At 34.1% G+C, this 22,073-nt stretch overlaps 1 protein-coding gene across 2 annotated transcripts in view; it reads left to right on the top strand.

Annotated features, from left to right (window-relative positions):
• The first annotated feature begins 328 nt into the window (after positions 1-328).
• Positions 329-22,073, top strand: part of LOC113516817 (T-box transcription factor TBX20-like) — a 49,788-nt gene continuing 28,043 nt past the window's right edge. Inside the window, exons 1-2 of one of the 2 annotated variants that reach the window (XM_052891673.1) lie at positions 329-1,071; positions 8,107-8,392. In XM_052891673.1, coding sequence (XP_052747633.1) covers positions 828-1,071; positions 8,107-8,392 — 530 coding nt within the window. In that variant the 5' untranslated portion in view covers positions 329-827. The remainder of the gene's footprint in view (positions 1,072-8,106; positions 8,393-22,073) is intronic. The other variant, XM_052891674.1, reaches the window with a different exon arrangement.

Consider the following 22,073-nt stretch of genomic DNA (forward strand, 5'->3'; position numbering starts at 1 on the left):
TAGAAATTAGTTATTAATTTTATCTTAACAATAAAACCGCAAACACTCAAGTTGTTTGATGGCGAGCTTTCACAGCGCATATAATAGTGATGCGGCGAAGCTTTAGCGCAGCAAATAATGCCAATAAATACTTCGATACGATCAACTCACCGTTTAACGAGAGAGCCTTTTCCGCGCCGCGGTGAGCCATTTAGCGAATTTCAATAGTTATCGCGCGGAGAAAAACTCGCTCATCGAGAGGGACGGGCGTAAAGAGTACGACCGGCGCGAGCGGGACAGTTGCAATAAGAAAGAAGTAATAAAAAAAAACGGTTGTGTGTGCGTGGTCGGAGTGTGGTGGCATAGGGCGGCGATGCAGGCCCCTCCCTGTGGCGCGCCGCCTCGCTGCCGCCTCAGTCGAGTCGACATCGCGCCAAGTCGCACCGGTCCGCTGCTATAGCGCCACGGCCGCGCGTAAAAAGTTTCAACTAATCCGAAACTTACGAGCGTAGTGACAATACTCCTAAACTGATGCTAAACATTAGCCAAATAAATTTCAATACTGTGACACTTTAAGAACTGATTTTACGAGTTTGTGTTATTTAATTAGATTTTATTTCTGTGATCTATCTATTATTAGTAGAAAGAAAAAAAGACAAGACCAATTTTCAATATTTTTTCTAGAATCGAAAGGATTTTCATTCTGTTTCCTAAACATTTATCTAGAAGTTTCATTATAAATAACAATATTTGCATACTTTAGTAAGTGGTAGTAAAAGTAAATCACAATAGCGTCGAGACGCGAACTTTCAAGCTTAAGATTGCAAAGACTATGTCCTGTGTCATCGATGGGATGTTCAGACGGTGACGGCGTGTGGACAGCAGGCGGCAGGCTGGGCTCGGAGGCAGTCAACTTGATGCTGCTCCAAGGTGAAGGGAGAGAGCGGCAGGGGCCCGCCATGGAGGAGGATTGCTCCGCGCGCCCCTGTGCCACTGATTTCTCCATCGCTGCTATAATGGCAAGAGATCGACAAGAAAGAAGAGAGAGGCGGAGACACAGGGACCCTCGTGAGGACACACTCACACCCTTAGGTAAGTTATTACTTTTGTAATATATCTAAATAGTTTTATAATTAGGAAATAATATGAAAATAAATAGTTAGACATAATTAAAATAGTTTCTAATTTAAGAATAAATTTATTCTTGTTTGTTCTATAATATCCGTAGTTCGTGATTTAGATATAAATTCGCGGGAGTAATTACAAGCATTTTAGATTATATTTACCTTTTTTGAAAATCATAAAGGATTAAATAGTTATAGAATAATTAAATTTTCACTTGTCTTAGGTACCTACTTGATATTTACACTACCGTGCACGCAATTTTTATAATGTTAGTAATTAGGAAGATAAAAATTTGTGGATTATTTACTAGGTAGGTATAAGCTAAAATGAAAGATTTCTTAGTAAGAATTTTAATAAGTACCTTCCTATCAATAGTAAATTTAACATACGTAAATATCCTTAGATATTTTTTTTTCAGAAAATATGAATTTTATATCTATATAGTCTAAAATCTATAAGTTAAACTAGAGATTTAATACTCGTGTATCTATTGATGAATCCATAAACTTAATTATATATTGATTCATGATAGATAGATTAATGAAATTATTAATTCAATTAATTAATTGATTACAATTGGTCAAATTGTTATTATTCTCTAGATAGATATAATCAGGTAAGATACGTGTAATTAAAGATTGTGCCCCACAAAAACAAACTGACTTCAATTCTGACAAAACTTGTTGTTTTGTCACAATTGAAATTAGTTTTTTGTCTAAATACTAAACCAATTTTGATAAAACTTCTATGGGACCAATCTGTAAGTACATCCGTTCTGATAAAAAAAGAATTTTTTAAAACAGTTTACAATTGACGTAGTTATTGGGTGCCAAATTTTAAAAAAATACAACCGAATTGAGAACTCCTTTCTTTTTTATGTCAGTTGAAAAGAACTGTACCCTGAATTAATTAATTAATTCTATAGCTGGTAACATATACGTATAACTTACATATATTTTTATTGATTAGGTTCATTAGGTTTCTGTTCATGTAAGAATAATATATAAGTTTATATATTTACAAAAAAAGAATTAAAGCAAATTGTGTTAATCTCATTAATCAATGTGTGTTAATAATGCGGCCAGCCTCTTGGATACCCTACAATTATACTCAAACTAAATGTGGTTAAAATTGGACATAATTAAAAAACAGATCACCATCAAACCTTTCGGTTTCTTACGTCACTGTTGATAGTAGAGAACGCCACTAAGTATTGCATTGGACAAGACAAAAGTGTCTTTTTTTATCCTAATAGATAAAGGTGTAAGTATTACGGTGGGTGCATTGATTTTAGAAATAAATTAATTTACTAGGCAATCATGAGAGTATTTAATGGAAGAAGAAAAATATACCAGTCCATTGCCATTCCTTAAGCAACTTATCAGGATGTATCATAGATGTCACACAATATTATGTGTATTTTTTTTGGTTCTGTTTATCTCAAAGGGAAAGGCAAAGGTCTCTGCCCGTACAGCCCATGTCTATGGTAAAATGATTCTTTCAAATTATTGATGACATGTGACCACTTCTATCAATAACACGTCATTTTATACTCATCTAATACAACTTACATTTGAGATTTTGGCACTTGACGGAATTTTAAATTCGTTACTAGCGATGTCTATACATGGGAGATATTTAAGAAAAAAATAGGTACTTGAATAATCTTAATAAGACCAATAGGTATCAAAACTATAATTTTTAGATTTTTTTTTTATGTCTATCTGTATATTTGTTTCGGAATCATGTACAAACTACTGCATCAAATTGTATGTGGTTTTCACAGTTATGTTCCTAATAATTAAAAACTGGTGTATGTATTATCTTGATGCGCCATCTAGAAGTAGTATATTTAGTTGGTTTTCCTACTTCTGAAATCCACGCGTACTAAGCAGCCGGCAATAACCTTTTAAATTGTAATGTTATCATTTAAGATTTTTCTCCCAAAATCTCTTATAAAATTAAATATAAAGTACATATAACTATGTATTTATATTTACATATAAATAAATTTAATATAATTTATTCCGCAATATAAGTAGATAATATTAAGTATAAAATTTTTAAATACAATACTATTTACTTTTATTCAACTAGCTTTCAAACAAACAAAGAGGATTTTAAGATTGTGTTCTACAAAAAAAAAAAACTGATTTTAATAGTGACAAAACGAGTTATTTTAATTTCAAAACTAAATTACTGAACCGATTTTGACGGGATCGGTATATAGTAATCTGTTAGGTATATACCGATTTTATAACTCACCTCATAACTCTGTTTATGAAGTAACAAACATAAAAAAAATACAACCAAATTGTGGCCATTCTTCTTTTTGAAATCGATTGAAATTATAATAATATATATAATATTATTATAATTATATTTATTGACGTGAGGCAGGCGGCCGGTCGTAAAACTATAAGCCAAATCTTCTTGTAGTATGGATAAAAAATATATTACAACCCCATAATTGGGATAAGGGTAGGAAGATGATGATTTAAATATAATACATCGTACAACCCGCCATAAACTAAAATTTCATCCCAACCATCTGGATGAGTGGCGGTTTCCACCGTGCGCTTTTCAAAGCACTTTCTCCCACGCACAACCACTCTTTGGAATCAATTTCCAGCACCAGTATTTCCGAACCGATACGACAACATAACCTTCAAGAAAAGAGCATATTCCTTTTTAAAAGGCCGGCAGCACACCGGCAATGCCGTTAGTGTTGTGGGTGATCGTGGGCGGCGGTAGTCACTTACCAACAAAAAAAATAATTTGAAAATCATAATAACCATTTTTTTAGAGAGAGTTAAATATAAATATGAATACCTAGTAGTAAAATCCTTATTTAAAGACTTGATGTAAATATTTAATTTGTAAATTAGTTTATAAAAGAAAATTAAATATCTTCATGATAATCAGATCAGATTTGGATTATTATTAATTAGGTAACTTAACTAAGCGAGTAGTATTAGTAGACGCAATAGGAGATATTAAATCCTTAATTTCTTAAACAATATATATAAATATGGGTAGGTGTTTACATAAAAAAATATTTTTTAATGACTATTTTAAAAATCCTTGCTAATATTATAAATATGAAAGTAAGTTTGTTTGTTACCTTATAGCGCCTTAACGGCTTACCCAATCACTTTAAAATTTAGTATACGCGTACTTTATGAGATGGAGAAGGATATAGGCTACTTTTTAACAGGGTTAGTAAACATACCTTAATAATAAACTAATAAATTATAAAACTATATATTTGTGAATTAAAAATTTAGCCACATAATTAAAATAACTGTATAACCGAAGATCGAATAGTCTTGCTTATTCAAATCTGTAACTTATGAAGCACAAAAATTTTTTTATAATAATCAATAATATATTCTTGTTAATGATATGGTAAACTTGGTGCTATTTCACTACTTTGAAAATAGCTATAATCCTATATAAACAATGCAACTACTCATTTGCTGAATAGTTAATGGAAAAACTACAGAGCATTATTTGTCTATATATCTCCACGCTCCAGTGCAGGTTCTTATGGAAAAAACATATGAAACAATTTCTTTCTTAAATCTCATTATCAGTATTAATAATTTTACAATTGCAAGTCACTTAATTAAAATAACTGTTTTACTACAAAAAGTTAAAGTTGCGATAAATAGATGTTCAATACATGTTTACATGTCTTACTATCTTACTAAAAATAGAAGGTATTTAAAGTGATAAATTTTATAACAATAATCTGATTTTTAGTACATATAATTACAAATAAACATTATTGTCTGATTAAAGAATTTTTTAAACTTAAAGAGAGTTATATATATATATATATATATATATATATATATATATATATATATATATATATTATATGTGTAGACTGTAATTGTTTGTTTTCATTTAATAAGTATGTGGTATAATACTAATATATTAAATGTTTACTAGATATATAACGACCTTTTCAGTTTTTAATGTAAAGAAATAGTTTTTAAAATATATAATTAATTCCACATATAAAGTTTGGAATTAAAGTCAAAGTAATAATGATAATCGATTCTAATGTAATATAACTAAGAGTCTAGTGTTGCCGGAACTAGGAGAGGTTTCTCGACTAAAATATACATACGTAAATGAATCCGATTGTTATTATATTAAAATATAATATGTGGGTACTTACGAAACTTTTAACAACAAAAATAACCGATTCTTTTAAAAAATTAGTGATTTGTTGAAACTGTAATTTACGTTTTAGCAAATTTTCCTGTACTTTTATTAATTTGTCACCCGTACTACGCCACAACACATGAAGTTTACTTAATTTATTCCTTCTAAAATAATAATTATGATGGTAAACTGCTTTTTCCTATAATTTTGTCAGAGTTAGATCTATAATTGACGTGTCGGTCCCGGTATAGAATAGGCCACCCCTTCCTTTCCCGTGGGTGTCGTAAGAGGCGACTGAGGGAGTTAATGGTTGAGGGATGGGTAGCAGCTTTCTTTTTAAAAAATCATCCAAAGCCAAACTGTGTTTGCCAACCCACCTGCCAAGTGTGGCAACTACTGGCAAAACTTTCCTTATGGGGAAGGCTTATGTTCAGCAGTGGACAGTTAAAAGCTGAAATAATAATAGATCTATTAAAACAGCTATTTATTTATGTTCAATATATATATATATATATATATATATATATCAAATCCCACATTGGCGTACCCTAAAATGAGGTATTAGCTAACAATCAAAATGTGTAGAAACAATCTAAATTATTCAGTCATATTGATCCGTTAATACCCATTAGTTCGATTCACACGCGGGAAACGGAAATATAGTAGTTAATGCGTTAAGTCTTAACTCGTTATCGACCAGCAGTGGTTAAGCACGTCGGTTATAGTACAGATTCGATTCTCATTAGGGTCAACAATCGATTTTTTTGTGTCTTTGTGTTTTAAATGAATGAAGGAAGTTCTCAATTCAACCGTATTTTTATTTGTACCTATATCACGCGAGATCTTCGCTAATTCGGAGTTGATTTTCATGTCTCTTTTCTCATGGTATTGTTTGACTTTAGTAACTGCGATGGATGAGGTTACCTTCTCAGGTCCTATGTTAAATATTATATAAAAAGAACATCATAAATGATTATTTACAAAGTGGACTTATTTACAAAAATGTTCACAATTTTATTAATCTATGCTTTACTTTTTGTTGTTATTAAGGTTGTCTAGAAAAAAAATTGCTTAGCAATAAGACCACCTTTTGTACTACACTATACTTATCGAAAATTCTTCAACAAGTCCTTTAAAATTGTTGCAATAAAGTGTTAAATAAAATACAGAAATAAATAATAAATATCCAACAATATTTACTGAGTGAAATAATTTAGTTGTAAATCAAACAAAATGTGTACAGATATTAATAGTAATCATTTTATCATTGTAATAGATACTTGCAGAAGTATAGTGAGCTTAGATATTTATAACAATTTAAAACTAGTTTTCAACGTAAACAGGTGCTGACAAAAGCGGTCTAGTCTTAATTGAAAACCAGTTCATTGTAGGCTAAGTACAATTAATAGCTTGAATAAAACAAATATACAAAATTCTATCAATTTATAAAGTGTAACTTCACATCGGTATATATTTTAAAACAATAGTACCTACGGAAAATGTTTAATCATTATTTACAGCTTTAATCTTTAATCTCGCAGCTTTGCCTGTATTAATTAATATAAAAGTAACTTTATCTTTCTACTCTTACCTTAATTACTATTTGGGGTCGACGTAATATGTTTTTCTCTCCCATTCTTCTCTATTCCCAGTCATTTCCGCATTCACTCTCATTCTGGTCATATCATCTTTCACACAGTCCATTCATGTATTAATGTAAAAGTAATTTATAAATTAATAATACAATGTATTTACAGACACAAATATTTAAGAAAACGGTTCTTTCCGTGTAATATATAGTTACATAAATTGGCATGTATTATTTACATGTTACATGTCAATTTATGTACAAATTATTATTTATTATTATATCAGCCGTTAACTGGCCGCTACTGAACATGGGCCTTCCCCAAAAGAGGACTTTTGCCAGTAGTTGCCACACTTGGTAGGCTGGTTGGCAACCGCAGTTAAGCTTTGGTGATGCTTTAAGAGAGACGCTGCTGCCTATCCCTCTAATATTGAATTTTCTTAGTCTTCTGTTACGACACTCACGCGCGAAAGGAAGAAGTGGCCCAATGGCCGTGTAGGCTGGGCATAGAATGGTCCACCATTCATGGAATTTATTCTGCGAGATTATTTACAAATCCCAAGTATATATCGTTAGATCATTAGTCAACTAAGTCATAAGTGAACTAGTATTCACCACTATTATAATTATTGAATGTAACAATTTATTTTTCGTAGAAGTATTGAATAGTGTAGAAGTACTTCGCAAAAAAACTTCAATCAATCAATGACTGCACCTTGACAAAATTAATTTCAGTAATAACGAATAAAACACGCCGACGAAGTATCTAAAAGTAGATTTTGCTTTTCAACATTTTTTCATCTACAAAGAAAAACGGCAACTTAAATAGTAAAAAAAAAAATAATTGGGATCCACACCTACAACTACCAAAAAGAATTATCATAATCGGGTCAGAATTGACGACGCAATCACGTAGCAAAAAGGTAGACGAATAGAGAATCTTTTACCAAGTCACTTAAAAATTTTATTTTAATCATGCATCTTAATGCACCGAATAAAAAATCAAATGCTGGATAGGTTATAATTTTATTATTAATTTTAGATAGTTTACAAATACAAGTAGTTGAAAAAGGTTTGCTTACTAAATTGAGCCATTCCTTTATTGATTTCATTTGCTAAGTAATTAAATGTTCTCCTTTTAAGCTTCTTAGATGGCTGTTAAGAATAAATGTTCACATGATGGAAAGCAGTAGAGTGCGTGGTTACATTACATCATCAAATTATGATATTGTTTTCAGAGAAATTTGTGGACGCAACTGCATCAGCATCTGGGTCACCTTCCCCACCTTTGGCGGAGTACGAACGCGACTCTCCCGTAGACGTGTCATCGACGTCAGAGGCAGGCTCGGCGAGTGGCGCAGCGAGTGGCTCGCGAGCACTCTCCCCACCTCCGCGGAACCCTCAGCTTGTCGAGCGATGGTCGAGCGAGGACATGCGGCACATACAGTGTCACCTTGAGACGAAAGAACTCTGGGACAAATTCAATGAATTAGGAACTGAGATGATCATCACAAAAACTGGGAGGTAAGTGATAGCTATTGAGAATTTCTATGTAATTATAAGTATCACATCAGCATCGGAGGCCACAGACAGCCCTTTATGTTGAAGTTGTTTTTACGCCAAAGAAACGACTGGTCCCGTAATCCTGCAATGTGTAGCTGTGGCCCCTCAATGTTTAGAAATCCTGGAAACAGTGGGGTCACTCTGTGAGGCCTGTGAAGATCCCAGAAAGCTTCTGTGCTTCTGGGTGGAGCTTGGCTGGCTGTACTAGTCACGACTTATATGTACCACGGCCGAAATGAGACACTTAGTGCGGGAAAAAGAGTCTAATTTACATTACAAGTATTACATCGACATTACAGATTCAAAGTAGATATATTTTTTTTAAATATTTATAACATTTTTATTAATTTATATAAAGTATATCTATTTAAAGGTACAATAAATAATTTTATAAATAATATACTTAATAGTAATATAGTAATAGTACTTGCAAATGATAAATAAGTTCTTATATTCAAATATTAAAGTTGTGGATTTTACATTTGTCTAAATAAGTACAAGCATTTTTAGTAATGGTTACATATTTATTCACATCACATGATATCCATAACACCTAACATATAAAGAAAAAGCAGAGTGTCACGTCATATATGGAGGTCAAGAGCATGGTCTGGGATAGAGTTCGTTGGAGGAGAATACATGAATTAGTTGGTCTGACGAGAGAAAAACTTTACTAATAAAAAAAAGATATACATAATTGTAGATCTTACCAAGTTTAAATAAAACCCGTTTCAATATTTAAATAAATAATATTATTTAATATTCGTAAATATTTGTGAACAAGGAAAGAGGTTAATTTCCCTATTTGTAGGTGTCCTTACTTTTATTACAATTAACACTTTTGCATTAATTTCCCACCCAAGATTATACGGCACAGTAATAAAACACCACTTTCTGCCTATAATCGGTTATGTAGAGAAATAATTGTAGGCCGTAAAACTCGGTGCGCGAACGAAAACGGCTCGGTCTCGAGCAGTCAACGGATCGTTTCGTTATTTGGTATTGTCCTGAACTTGCCGGGAAATTAAAAACTGTGTGGTAGGTAATCGTTAAATTTGATTGTTGGTTAACGAGATCAAGGCAATATTGGGAATGCTTTCCGGCGATAAGGTAGGTGGCACACTGGAGGCATTGGCGCGAAGCGTATCGGTCGCGCCGCGCGGACGAACAATGGGCAATCGGCCGTCGTGGTTGCCACTGCACTGCTGCCACTCATGCGGTGGTCGCACTCGATCAATACTTCGAATGTAATGCAATGTTTTTCAATCTTTAAAAAGTAGTTTATTTTATATGTTGCACCTAGAAATGTATGGTATCAATATGTTTGTATTGTGCGAGGATCGAATCTGCTACTGTTGGAAGGCGAGGTAGTGACCTTAATGTAATAACGGTTTAACAATCTCCACAACATTAAGGACATTTCTTATATCATAAACGAAAAAGTTTGCAAAAATATTTTTAATTTAATCTTTAGATATTTATTTCACTTAACTTAAATCATACGGGAAGAACCGTAGGTTATAACTAGTTAAAAATAATGATCTTAGCGTCTACCATAATTGGATTTTACGATCACGTCATATCGTACACCTTCAAACTGTCGACAAATTTTCAAATAAATAATTATTATTCACAATATTTATAGCTTGCATTTTTGGAACTAGTATATTTTAAGATTCCCAAATGCAAGGTTAGCATTTAAAAATAATTTTAGATATGTTTTGAGTTATTGTCGGTATTGGAACGCTGTATCGGGAGATTGGTGTTTTTGCAGCGGTAGCGACGCGAGTCGCAAAACGACGCTTATCGCGACCAGTGTAAATCAACGCGCGACAGCGCACCGATCGTGACAAATTCAGGAACCTAATCTTTTGATAACAAATGTTGTTCGTTGAGACATTAGATACCTACTCCGGACTCCTTTGATTGATTAGTATACTTTAAATTTGTAGCTATGTTTAGGATTACTAAATATAGCTATACTTTAGACCAATTAAAAGCTCTACATGATTTTTGAAATCCTTATTCAGATTTTGCATCATTTTAACTTTAAAATGAGGTATTTTTAAATCATTTGTATTTTAACACGCATACTACGTAATATTCTAACTAATTTGGTGTTTTTCTTTTTGGAATCGATAAGGTTTTTCTTAAGATGTCAAAACCTATAGTACTAAATTTGCGTGTAGAGTGATATCCACTAAGTATCTACACTTGCTGGAATGGTTATTTTACAATATTTTACTATAATTTTTTTTTATATAATTTAGAAGGCAAACAAGCTGATTGCCCACCTGAAAGTAGTAACCGTTGAATATACTGTGTCGCCCATGATACCCCATGCGTTACCATTCCCGCGAACGAAGGTGTTATGCCTCTGTACCCTGAATTTTTTAATTATCGTTATACTCGTAAGTAGTTATAATTTAACACTTCTTTTGCCATTGTATATTACAGGGAAAATATGAGATCATAAACTTGCTACTCTTAAGAAAGAAAGCCTCTTAAGAGTTAAATATTTGAATAAATAAATATAAAAAACCGCTTATACTTATATGCAGTGCAAAACAATGAAAGCTCTTTCACGCACTATTAATACCTCACTTATTTATTCCATATAATGTTCTCGAGTTAACGATGCCTTAGGCATTCCGTTTTTTCTACCACGCTCCATAAAATACGACATCTGGAAATATACTTTAGTCCCATTTACCAAACTAACCACACAGTCCCTTTACAAGTAATATCGTGTTGATTTGTAATAACAATATGTACCTATTACGTTTACAAAAATATTTATTTAATATTATTAATACAATACTCAGGTTTAATGTTTTTTTTTTCATAATCGATTAATTTGTAACGGCGGTGGATAGTAATAAAAGATTAAATACGATCGCAAATGCCACATAGAGCTCAGGGAAGTTGCAATGGGAGACAATTTGCCACACACCGTCACGCAAGCTTATCCGAGTCGGCCTCGTCGATTAGCATAAATCTCGCCAACTAACCGTCACAAATGAACAGCGGACGCGGTGCGCGGTAACGGCTGAACAAAGTGATACGAGCGACGAAGCGGCCGCGACACTCGCATGTCGCAGCGACAGAGCGCGACGAATCGCAACCGTCGCTTACCCGCATAAATCAGTATTATCTCGCGAGATAGCCGCGCGCCTGGACCCACCCCGCCATATCACGCGAAGCCCCGTGTCGTTCGAAAAAATTAATGACTCGGAAAAACGATTCGCTTATGAGGGATCTTTCACTGTAATTGAATTGCCCCACAGAGATCAGCTGAATTGTCGGGTGAGATCGCAAAGATGTGATGCCGAGTCAGGTGTATGAGACAATGTCATATTATCTTCACATTATTTTGTGGATCGGACAAAATCCAAAGCTGAAACATTTATGTTTTACAACTAATAACGTAATTAACTACCTACTTATTGTTCTAGTTTCTCTTTAAAATAGGTCATAATAATACGTAGAAATATTGCTTCAATTTGCTATTTGACATAACAGTACAGACTGTAAAAATGTAGAGAGTAAATTATTTCTAATAATCACTTGTAAAATAAATATATTTATTAAGACAGATTTGCAGTTTAGAAATTTAAACTACCAAAATTCCTAAATCTATAATTTGAATTTAGAAGATATCGACTTTTATTGCAGTTTTGTATAGGTTAGTGATATAACTGCTTTGTATGAACTATATCGACCTGGGATGAAGATTGATAGACATATATATAAATATTACAAAATGGTAATTAGATAATGTCTGTACATAGAAAATATTTAAGAAATACTGATATTAGGGGCCTTGTTGTAATATAATTATTTTTTTAAATCTCCATTAGGGTAACTCCCTGTGTACGAGATTATAATAATAAGCGTAATAGAATAATGTAAATATGTTGATCTGTCGGCCGCTAGTTGCCATGCTAATCGCGCGTGGAGCTAACGCAGTAAGCTCCGTTTTAAAACCTGTCCCTTTGTGTACATAGTCCTTTTAGTTTATTCAACGGGGACTCATTTTTCATTCGCTCTGCAAATATTTTGAGGTTTGTCGGCTATAGTGTTTTGAATTCGGTGGCTTTTATATTCCAATATTCCATCTGATCTCACTTAATAATATAATTGTTGTTATTTTATTAATGATAACCATTTTATATGTCTAAATCTTTTGTTAAATTGTCTCTCATTTACTTTATATTTTGTATTAAAAATTTAATAACATTTAAAAAGGCATCCATGGTTACTTTGTATATACTTATCTACATGGGCATTTCTGTCACAATTAAGTTTCTACCACCTGTGACAAAAATAGGCTTGCATAATGTATGGTGGGTGTTATGTTATAGCACCTTCATCATTGCTTTGCCTTTCTCGTTTATTTGGGGTCAGTGCAATATGTAATGTCAGTGGTATAACACCTTATTCCTTAGAAATGGCATAATATGAGTATTAATGTGGTGGGCATGGTGTTCTCTATGATTTCCATGGTGCTATTCATATACGAGTATATACGACAATTACAATTTTACATTAATTGATCTAGTAGTATTTTTTCCATTAAAAGTCTTATGAAAAATGTTATCATTTTAAGAAGTACAGTATTAGATAGTATTTCCTAATGATTACAAATATGAGAAAGTTCTCAATTCATCCGTATTATTTGTGCGTATATGACACAATAAGTTTGAATTGAACTAGATATTTCTTTATTAATCGATAGAGTGTAGGTCTAATAATCATTTTGATGCTATTGTGTACGGGCACAAATCCTTAATTATGAAAACTAAAACGACAACCTTCATTGCAAAATATAGGTAAAATCCTGAGTCCAAGGTCAAATCATATAAACGTGTTAAAGAATATTTAATGCAACATTATTATAACTCAAGAAAATATTCCTAATGTAGTGGATACTGTAGTTTAAATGAACATGTTTCAGTTCATGATATTATCAGCGTTTGATCTGTAACGACCGCGGTGAAGATGTTCTCCATAGTTCACGTTGCCAACACTTTAATCGCGGTTTCGGAGACTTGGCAGACAACGGGCTATTTGATTTACTTCTCACCACCACTCTATAGGACATAAATCTTATACCGTAATATAAAATCCGTTGCTTTTACACTCTGATCTTTGAACAGTACAGCAGTGAATCTTAAAGTGGGAATTTCAACAATAAGAGTTAATATCAAATTAATTTGTTAGTTAATTAATAATTATAACCTATACATATATTAAATTTAAATTATTATGAATATTCTCAAGATTTCAGATCCAGAGAGAGACTTTGTACAAAAGTCGATTGCTTGGGTACCTCTGTCCCATTCGTGTTTCAACCGTGAAGCAGTTGTGTTTGCATGGCTGTGTTTCGGTTTGAAGGGTGGGATATGGCGTGAATTTACAGGGTACAGAGGAATAACACCTGAGTCCTCAGGAATGGCAACGCATAGGGGGTATCATGGGCGAAACAGTATACTCTGTTATATCCATGGTACTGCTCATGTCTATAGGCGACGGTTACCACTTTCCATCAGGTGGGCCGTCAGCTTGTTTGCCATTCTAAGTTGTATAAAAAAAAAAAAGATTCGTCAAATTTATTTAATTTTTATGCAATTTATAATTTGTATGTACCTATTTTGTTTAACAGAAATCCTTATGATTTTTGTCGAGATTTCAAAAAATTCAAATTTTACTATTCATAACAATTTTGATTGGACTATGAATATTAGAAATATTCAAAAATATTATAGATAGATACTCTTTATTGTTTACGCACAATGGCCCAAATGAGAGGCTAAGTGCGGAAAATGGAGTCCCTTTCACATTCACATACTCTTTATTGTTTCTTCCATAAAATAAAATATAAGTTAAATCAATCCATCCATTTTCAAGTGATTATTACTGAAGTATTACCGATGAACAACACTTCATATTTTATTTATACAGTTAGCTGGTGTAGGATTCTATGTAATAAAAATAAATTAGTTTCTTAGTCTTAAAAGTTTAGCAACCACTGAGCTGTATAGTTTTGGTAAATGTGGACGTTTTTGACAAATCCTAATAAATTCTCAAGATCTGAATTATGTGAGTGGAGCTGTGTTGAGAGCAATAACACTTGTCTCGTATATTGTGTTTTCTTCGTTAGATGCTTTGATCTTCGAATTACATTAATTATGTTTGAATGAAATATCTTACACAGAATAATATTTTTACTTGTCTTCTTTTAAATTGACTCCAAAATTCTGTAGAATTATTTGTTATCTGTTATTCTTAATGTTCGATGGTATTGTTAATGTTCTCTCAGTTTGTTCTATTATATCCAATATTTGTTGTTATTGTATCAGCCATTAACTGTCCACTGCAAAACATAGTCTCCCTTATAGGGAGGGGGGGGGGAGGAGTCGTCTCAGTAATTGTCACAATTGGCACCGCAGTTTCGCTTTTGGTGATGTTTTAAAGAAAAAGCTGCTACCCATCCCTCAACCATTAGCTACTTCAGTCGCCTCTTACGACACCCACGGGAAAGGAAGGGGTGGTCTATTCTATGGCGGGGTCTATACGGTTTTCATAGACACCCATAACTAAGTTGATTTTATTTAAATATTTCTGAAATACAATAAAATAAGAAAAAATTAAATAGGACTCAATATGTAATATACATAATTAATTTATTTATTAATTCTTTTTTCACTGTCAACATTAGGCGTGAGATAAATGATGTGAAAATAAAAGGGTATACTTAAAATTTTATTTCAATAGTAGATATTTATAATTTAATTAGGAAATAATCTGTGTAACCTGATATAAAAAGTATTTTTTAAAAACTACATTCTAATATTGAGTTAATATTTATGTGCGTTAAACATATATATTTATCTACCCCGGTCATGATATGTACCTCTTTTGTAGTTTTACGCTATCCGGTGGTGCTGCATGGAGTCACACCGCGCTTACACGTACGCGAGGTCAATTCGCCATTTGTCGCACTCGTACGATAATTGTTGATATACGATCGCAATCCGGCACCGTAATTGTCAACGCTTAATCTTCTAATTGGTTCACATTTAGCAATGCCAGCATGTCGCATGTGTCCTGTCACCTCGATTGTTGCCATGCTAAAAAATAATCATATGGTATATAAATCTGTAAATGGGTAAAATCATAATCCTCGTTCGACCTATAAAACAAGATGCCGAGTGAGCGAACTCGAAAAGCAATTCGCAACGCCAATTTCAAGAACAGTAAAAAGTGCGATTCACAAGTGCAACTTGAAACGGCGTTTAAGAGCGAACCGAGGGCGGCGCCCACCGGGGGCGAGAAAACAATTTGGAATTTTATCGCGGCGAGGTGGGTGAGAGGTGCCAGGCGCGGGGCACGGGGTACGGGGTGCGGGGTGGCGCGTTACCTCTGATTTATGTTTGACATTAGGCGCGAGGTGGGCGAAATGCGAGAAATGCACACACGCTGCGCAGACCATTGCCACTCACTCTCTTCTTCACATACCAACTATTATACGTTATATACATATTTTGAATTACTAATGTACACTAATATCTTGTTATAATTTTTCTATTTTTCATTTCTAAATTGCTTTCTTTATACTCAAACTTTTATTCTGCGTAGGTATAATATTAATATTTTTTTTAACTAAACGAGTAACCATCTTAACAAAGTGTGTATATACCAATTCACATCACCATGACGACTGTAATATCATTGAATCATTAAAATTCAAAACATATCATGATAAGTTCCTTCCTAACTTCTTTGTTGTCTATTATTCAAAGTCTTAATTCAAACAATTTATTTGAAATAAAGTGTCAACGAATTACTGATAGAATAGTTTTAAAAGTTTTACAAAACAAATGTTGTTTTGTAGACGAGGAGTTTATAGTTTGATTGGAGACAAATTATTATGACTTCACGCGACTTTAAGAGATCGAGGTCAATAATTGGTCTGCATATACCAACAGAAAAAAAGGAATATATGTAATATACAGCTAACTCTATACTTCATTAATCTGATGCCTCTTTCGTGTTATAAATATTGAATCATATCATCAATATCATCATGTACCTTCGCTCGTATACCTTCAAGCTTTAATACAAATATAGATATAAGTGTACTATCTGTTCAAATGTTGTTCTTTTAGATAAATTAGATATCCCTCTGATTAGAGAGAAAAGCCATTGCTTGTTTATTAAAACTTTATGGTATTACAAATAAAATTAATTTATTTTAACTAGATAACTTGTCAGCAAGTAATTTCTTAATAATCTATATTTCAGAAGAGCTCTTTCAGCGGACTTCCGTGAAATATTCGTAATCCGAACTTCACAAACGTATACCGTGGATAATTCACTGTCATTCAAATTCAAAAGCTAATTTCACTAAAACCTTAAATGAATCGAGTTCGCGGGAGCTCGCACATTATTTAACTTGTTCAAAGTTTAAATTGAAAACGCCACCGAACTCTTTGCGGAGTCGGAGTCAAATTTTGAACTTTGCTGCTGAATCGGAAATTTCTTTATAAATATCTTATTAAGCTTAAATTCAGTTGGTGTCACGCTGCCGACACTAATTTTATTCGTGAGAGACGGCGTCGGGCGTCGCTGGGGAGCCGAGCGGGGCGGACGTCGGTGAAAATGTATGCAAACGGGAAACGCGATATTTGACGGAGCCGAAAACGACAAAAGAATTAAGGAGGCTGCGCCTCCGGCCTCTCATCCTTCGTCGTAGTCGTCGCAGCGGCGGTTGTGCGTCGCGGACGACACTGATACGGTCACATCGTTCACTTGCTGTCGCCCGTCACATCGCAAATTCACTTTGTCTTCTGAATTATTAAAAAATGAACTGTCACTTAAGCTTAGGTAGATCCGTCGAGACCTTTCATTAAAAATATAAATAAGTTCATCTTCGCGTCACTTTTATTTCAAATGTGATACGTATTTTATACGTATTTAATATATTTAACGAGTACCTACTTACAGAAAAAGCTTTCTATAAATATAAAATTCTTAAAAATTTCTTTTAATTATAGTACACCAAAAAGCAATAGTTAATTAAAAAGGTTTAATCGTGTTTCTTTAATTTCTGTTATTGGTTCATGTGTGTTCCTCTATGTACATAAATAATTCAAATGCACAACCCTATCTATTGTTATCTAGGTTATGTGAAGAGAACACATGCAGCCTATTTGAATACAGCGTGTAATGGATGTGTGATTCATGTAAATGTACCCTTAGCAAGTGTATCGCGGACTAATCTCGCCCCCGAGCGGGCACCCGTCGCGGCCAATATGCCGCGCCGCTGGGGTGGCAGCCTGCCGGAGAAAACGTGTAAACTAATTATGTACATTTTCGTAGCCACTTATTTACATAACCACGGGCTGAACCCCGCTTTCACCGTGAATATTTCATTTGTAATCTTTACTTTGACGGTTTAATATGACAGCTGTTGTTTTGTTTGGAGCAAACTTTTAATTTTCGTCATTTTCTTCCGGTACCACCACCCTTTGTGTACGCGTTAGCTGACGCCTCCGAGTAATGATAGGTGATTATCGAACAACTTTTTTTTCCATCGGATAAATGTCTGGGAAACTTCGTGAGGTGTAATTTTGAATTTTCGCCGAGACGTGTTGGCTGTGGCTGTTGTCTGACACAAAGCAAGGTGCTTATTATTGTGATGACTGTTTTGACTACATGCGACACCGTTTATTTGTTATTTGTCGGTGGAGACCTTTTGTACTATCGCTCCTTTGTAGGTGAGGCTAGTAATAATAATAAGTTCAACTAATTATTGAGAAGTGTTAATATAACTAATACTTCTTAGCATTCTTAGTGCTTGTTATGAAATGCGCAGGAAACCAATAAATAAAACTATTAGTAGGTAATGAGCGAGTGGCCCGCCGTTTCGTGGGTATTTATACCGCGCCTTCTCGGGAACTAATTTATGGAAGTAAGTACGCGGAAAATGTTTATGTACGTACTTGAATTCTCTCCCTCGGCTGTTGACATCCGGCAACCTCCCTGTATGGGCATAGAACGTCCTGTACACGTTATAATTTGATTAGACATAATATTATAAGTAATAGTCAGCCATGTAACTGGTATTGCGATATAGGCATGTAATGAATATGTAATAAGTACATTTAGTAATAGATATTAAATTATTATAATACCATATAAGCTGTTAATTGTCCACTGCTGCTACACTTATGAGGCCTTCCTCTTATGAGGGGGTTTGCCAGTAGTTGCTACGCTTGGCAGGCAAGTTAGCAATTGCAGTTAGATGTTGGAGATGTTTAATCCTTAATTTGGCAATTTTTTTTTTATTTTTTTTATATTGTGAATAATATATGTTTTAGGATGTAGGACCTTGTAAAAAATAATAAAAAAAATCATGTTCTTTCCCCTTTTTGAGGAAATCCATGCCCTCTGTGGTGGACATTGCTAAAGTAGGGTAATAAAACAATATTGTAAAATTTGAATGACTTGGATTTTTTACAGTTTGTGTTTGGTGTAGCGGATAATATCAAATTAAGGGTTAAAGAGGGACGCTGCTGCTCATCCCTCGACAATTAAGTTCCTTTAGTCGCCTCTTACGACGGGAAAGGTGGCCTGTTCTATGCCGAGACCACACGGCGATTATTATAATACGAGGTCTGTCCGGAAAGTTCGTATAAAAGTGTTCTGGAATGCGAGAAAGAGGAGTGGGGAGGCCAGGTAGCGCAGGACCCCTTCCTTATGTCCCTAACAATGCTTCAGTTCTGGTCTGACCGCCGTGCGGTGCGAACTGGCTTGTCACGCCATCTGTGAAGTTACCTCTTAACGAAACCCCGTCGGCATGGAGCCCGCTTCCGTTGAAGAGCAGCGCGTCGTAATCAAGTTTCTCTCGAAACTCGGCAAGAATGGCCGTGAAATTTTTGCCGATCTAATTCGATAAGACATCCGGGGAACCACGAACAAAAAAATCAAGAAAATCCCGCTCAAATGTCAAGACAATGTTGATTGTTTTTTTCGATGTTCGGGGGATTGTCCATCAAGAATTCGTCCCTCCAGGCCAGACAGTTGATGGAAAATTCTACGTCGATCCTCAGACGCCTCAAAGCTCGTGTGGCACGAGTTCGTCCAGAATTGGCGCGAGAGGGGCGTTGGATTCTTCACCACGACAATGCCTCTCTGCCCACACCTCTCTTGTTGTCCGTGAGTTTTTGAGTAAAAATTCCATTACGGTGACCGAACACCCCCTATTCGCCGGATTTGGCCCCGTGTGACTTCTTCTTGTTCCCAAAAACCAAATTGGTACTTCGGGGGCGGCATTTGGGGGACATAAATGAGATAAAAAAAGCTACGACGGGGCAGCTGAGAAACCTACAACCAGAGGACTTTCAAGGAGTTCTCACAGTGGAAACGGCGTTGGCACAAGTGCATTATGTCACAGGGGGAGTACTTTGAAGGGGATAAAATTGATTTACCTGAATAATTGTAAAATAAAATTTTTAAAAACTTTTATACGTACTTTCCGGACAAACCTCGTATGGCCATATATTATCTCTGCCTAATTATAATAACTCTTTAAAAATATACCATCTAATACATGGTTACTTCAGGACCGTAGTAAACGCTTGTTAGGTTGTAAAAAAATATATGATCAGTTTTTGTACATTTCAAAGAGAATATTAAGTATGTTAATGATGTTACCATCATATAAACTTTTAATTTACCTGCAATTTTGCCCACACACTAATGCATGGGTTAACTTAAGAAGGGCGCTTACATGGCTTAATACTCTTCTAGTGTACGTCGTATGTTAGTCGATTTAGAAAAATTAGTAATACTTGATATTTATAGTATAGGGTTTTTTTTATACAACATAGAATGACAAACAAGCTGACAGCCCTCTTGATGGTAAGTGGTATCCGTCGCCTATAGGCATGAGCGGTACCATGGACACAACAGAGTATACTGCTTCGTCCATGATACCATGCGTTGCCATTCCTAAGAACTCAGGTATTATTCCTCTGTATCCTGTAAATTCACTATCATATCCCATCCTTCAAACCGAAACACAGACATGCAAACACAACTGCTTTGCGGTTAAAACACGAATGGGATAGAGGTGCCCTTTTGTACATAGTCTCTCTCTGGTTTGGTTTAGTTTTTACTATATAAGGCGTTTCATACATGTTGTTGATGTTAACGAAACGTATCTAGCATCACTCACTGCCTCACACAACACCGTTTTCAGCCGACAATTGACCGATCAACCTATTTCATTGTATTTTTTTTTCAATGTTTGTAACCTCATTAATCCGTCAGTCCTAAACCTATTTGGAAAATTCTTTTTTTTATCTGAAAGGATATAGTTACTGATTAGTCCCATAAAAATGTTATTAAAATCACTTCAGTAAGTTAGTATTGAAATTAAAATTACTGGTTTTGTCACAACTGAAGTTATTTTTGTTTGTAGAACACATTTTATTATTATAATTCGTAAAAAAATTACTTACAACAATTTGTTTCTTACTTTTACAATGTTTTTTTTTTAATGTCATCACCTGTAATAATTAAAGATTGTGACAAAACCAGTTAATTTGATATAAAAACTAAAGTATGCATATCAGCATGCTGCACAAAAAATTATGTTTAATTTATGTATAATATGTATACTATAATACATAAAAATAAATAAAAAGTACTGAACAGATGTTAATAAAATTTCTATGTAACCAAATTGTAACTATATCCTTTCAGATAAAAAAAATATTCATATCGGTTTAGAACTGACGAAGTTGAGAAGTAACGAACAAAAAAAAAAATATACAACCGAATTAAGAACCTCCTTCTTTTTGAAGTCGGTTGGAAAGAAAATTGTACAGGACGACCACCGTGTGTGTAGACTGTGGACAGTTTTCTTTTGATGACACCGCACACAGTAATGTAGTGGGTAGTTGGACGATGAGTGATGTCAAAGGGAAAATGACAGCTGCTCTGTCGTTTTCCCTTTATGCATACATCGTACTTAATCATTTTCATTTATAATTCTAATTAGGTACTATTATAACAATTTTTTTTATACAACTTAGAATGGCAAATACGTCAGCTTATTTGCCATCTGATGGAAAGTAGTAACAATCGCTTCTAGACATGAGCAGTACCATGGACATAACAGAATATATTGTTTTGCCTATAATACCCCCCATGTGTTACCATTCCTGAGGACTTAGGTATTATTCCTCTGTACCCTGTAAATTCACTGCCATATCCCACCCTTCAAACTGAAACACAGCCATGCAAACACAACTGCTTTACGGTTGAAACACGAATGGAACAGAGGTACCGAAGCAAACGACTTTTGTACAAAGTCTCCCTCTGGTGAAATACTCTTTACATATGTTTATTTATTGCAACAAATTTATTTTAATTAATAACTTTCTATGCTTTCTAGTAATAATAACCGTCGTTAAATAAATAATATAGAAATGTGCGTAACTATTGTATGATGGTTTTCCATGTATAATGTAACCACTTATTGTAATTTATAGTTATTTATATTATGCATTTTTATCTAAATACTTAACTGTTCTTTCCCGTTTCAGCGGGAATCTTAGAATATATTTTC

This window comes from Galleria mellonella, unplaced genomic scaffold (genome assembly GCF_026898425.1).
Source record: "Galleria mellonella isolate WM207_F2 unplaced genomic scaffold, CSIRO_AGI_GalMel_v1 utg143, whole genome shotgun sequence".
In the NCBI taxonomy this organism is placed as follows: Eukaryota; Metazoa; Arthropoda; class Insecta; order Lepidoptera; family Pyralidae; genus Galleria; species Galleria mellonella.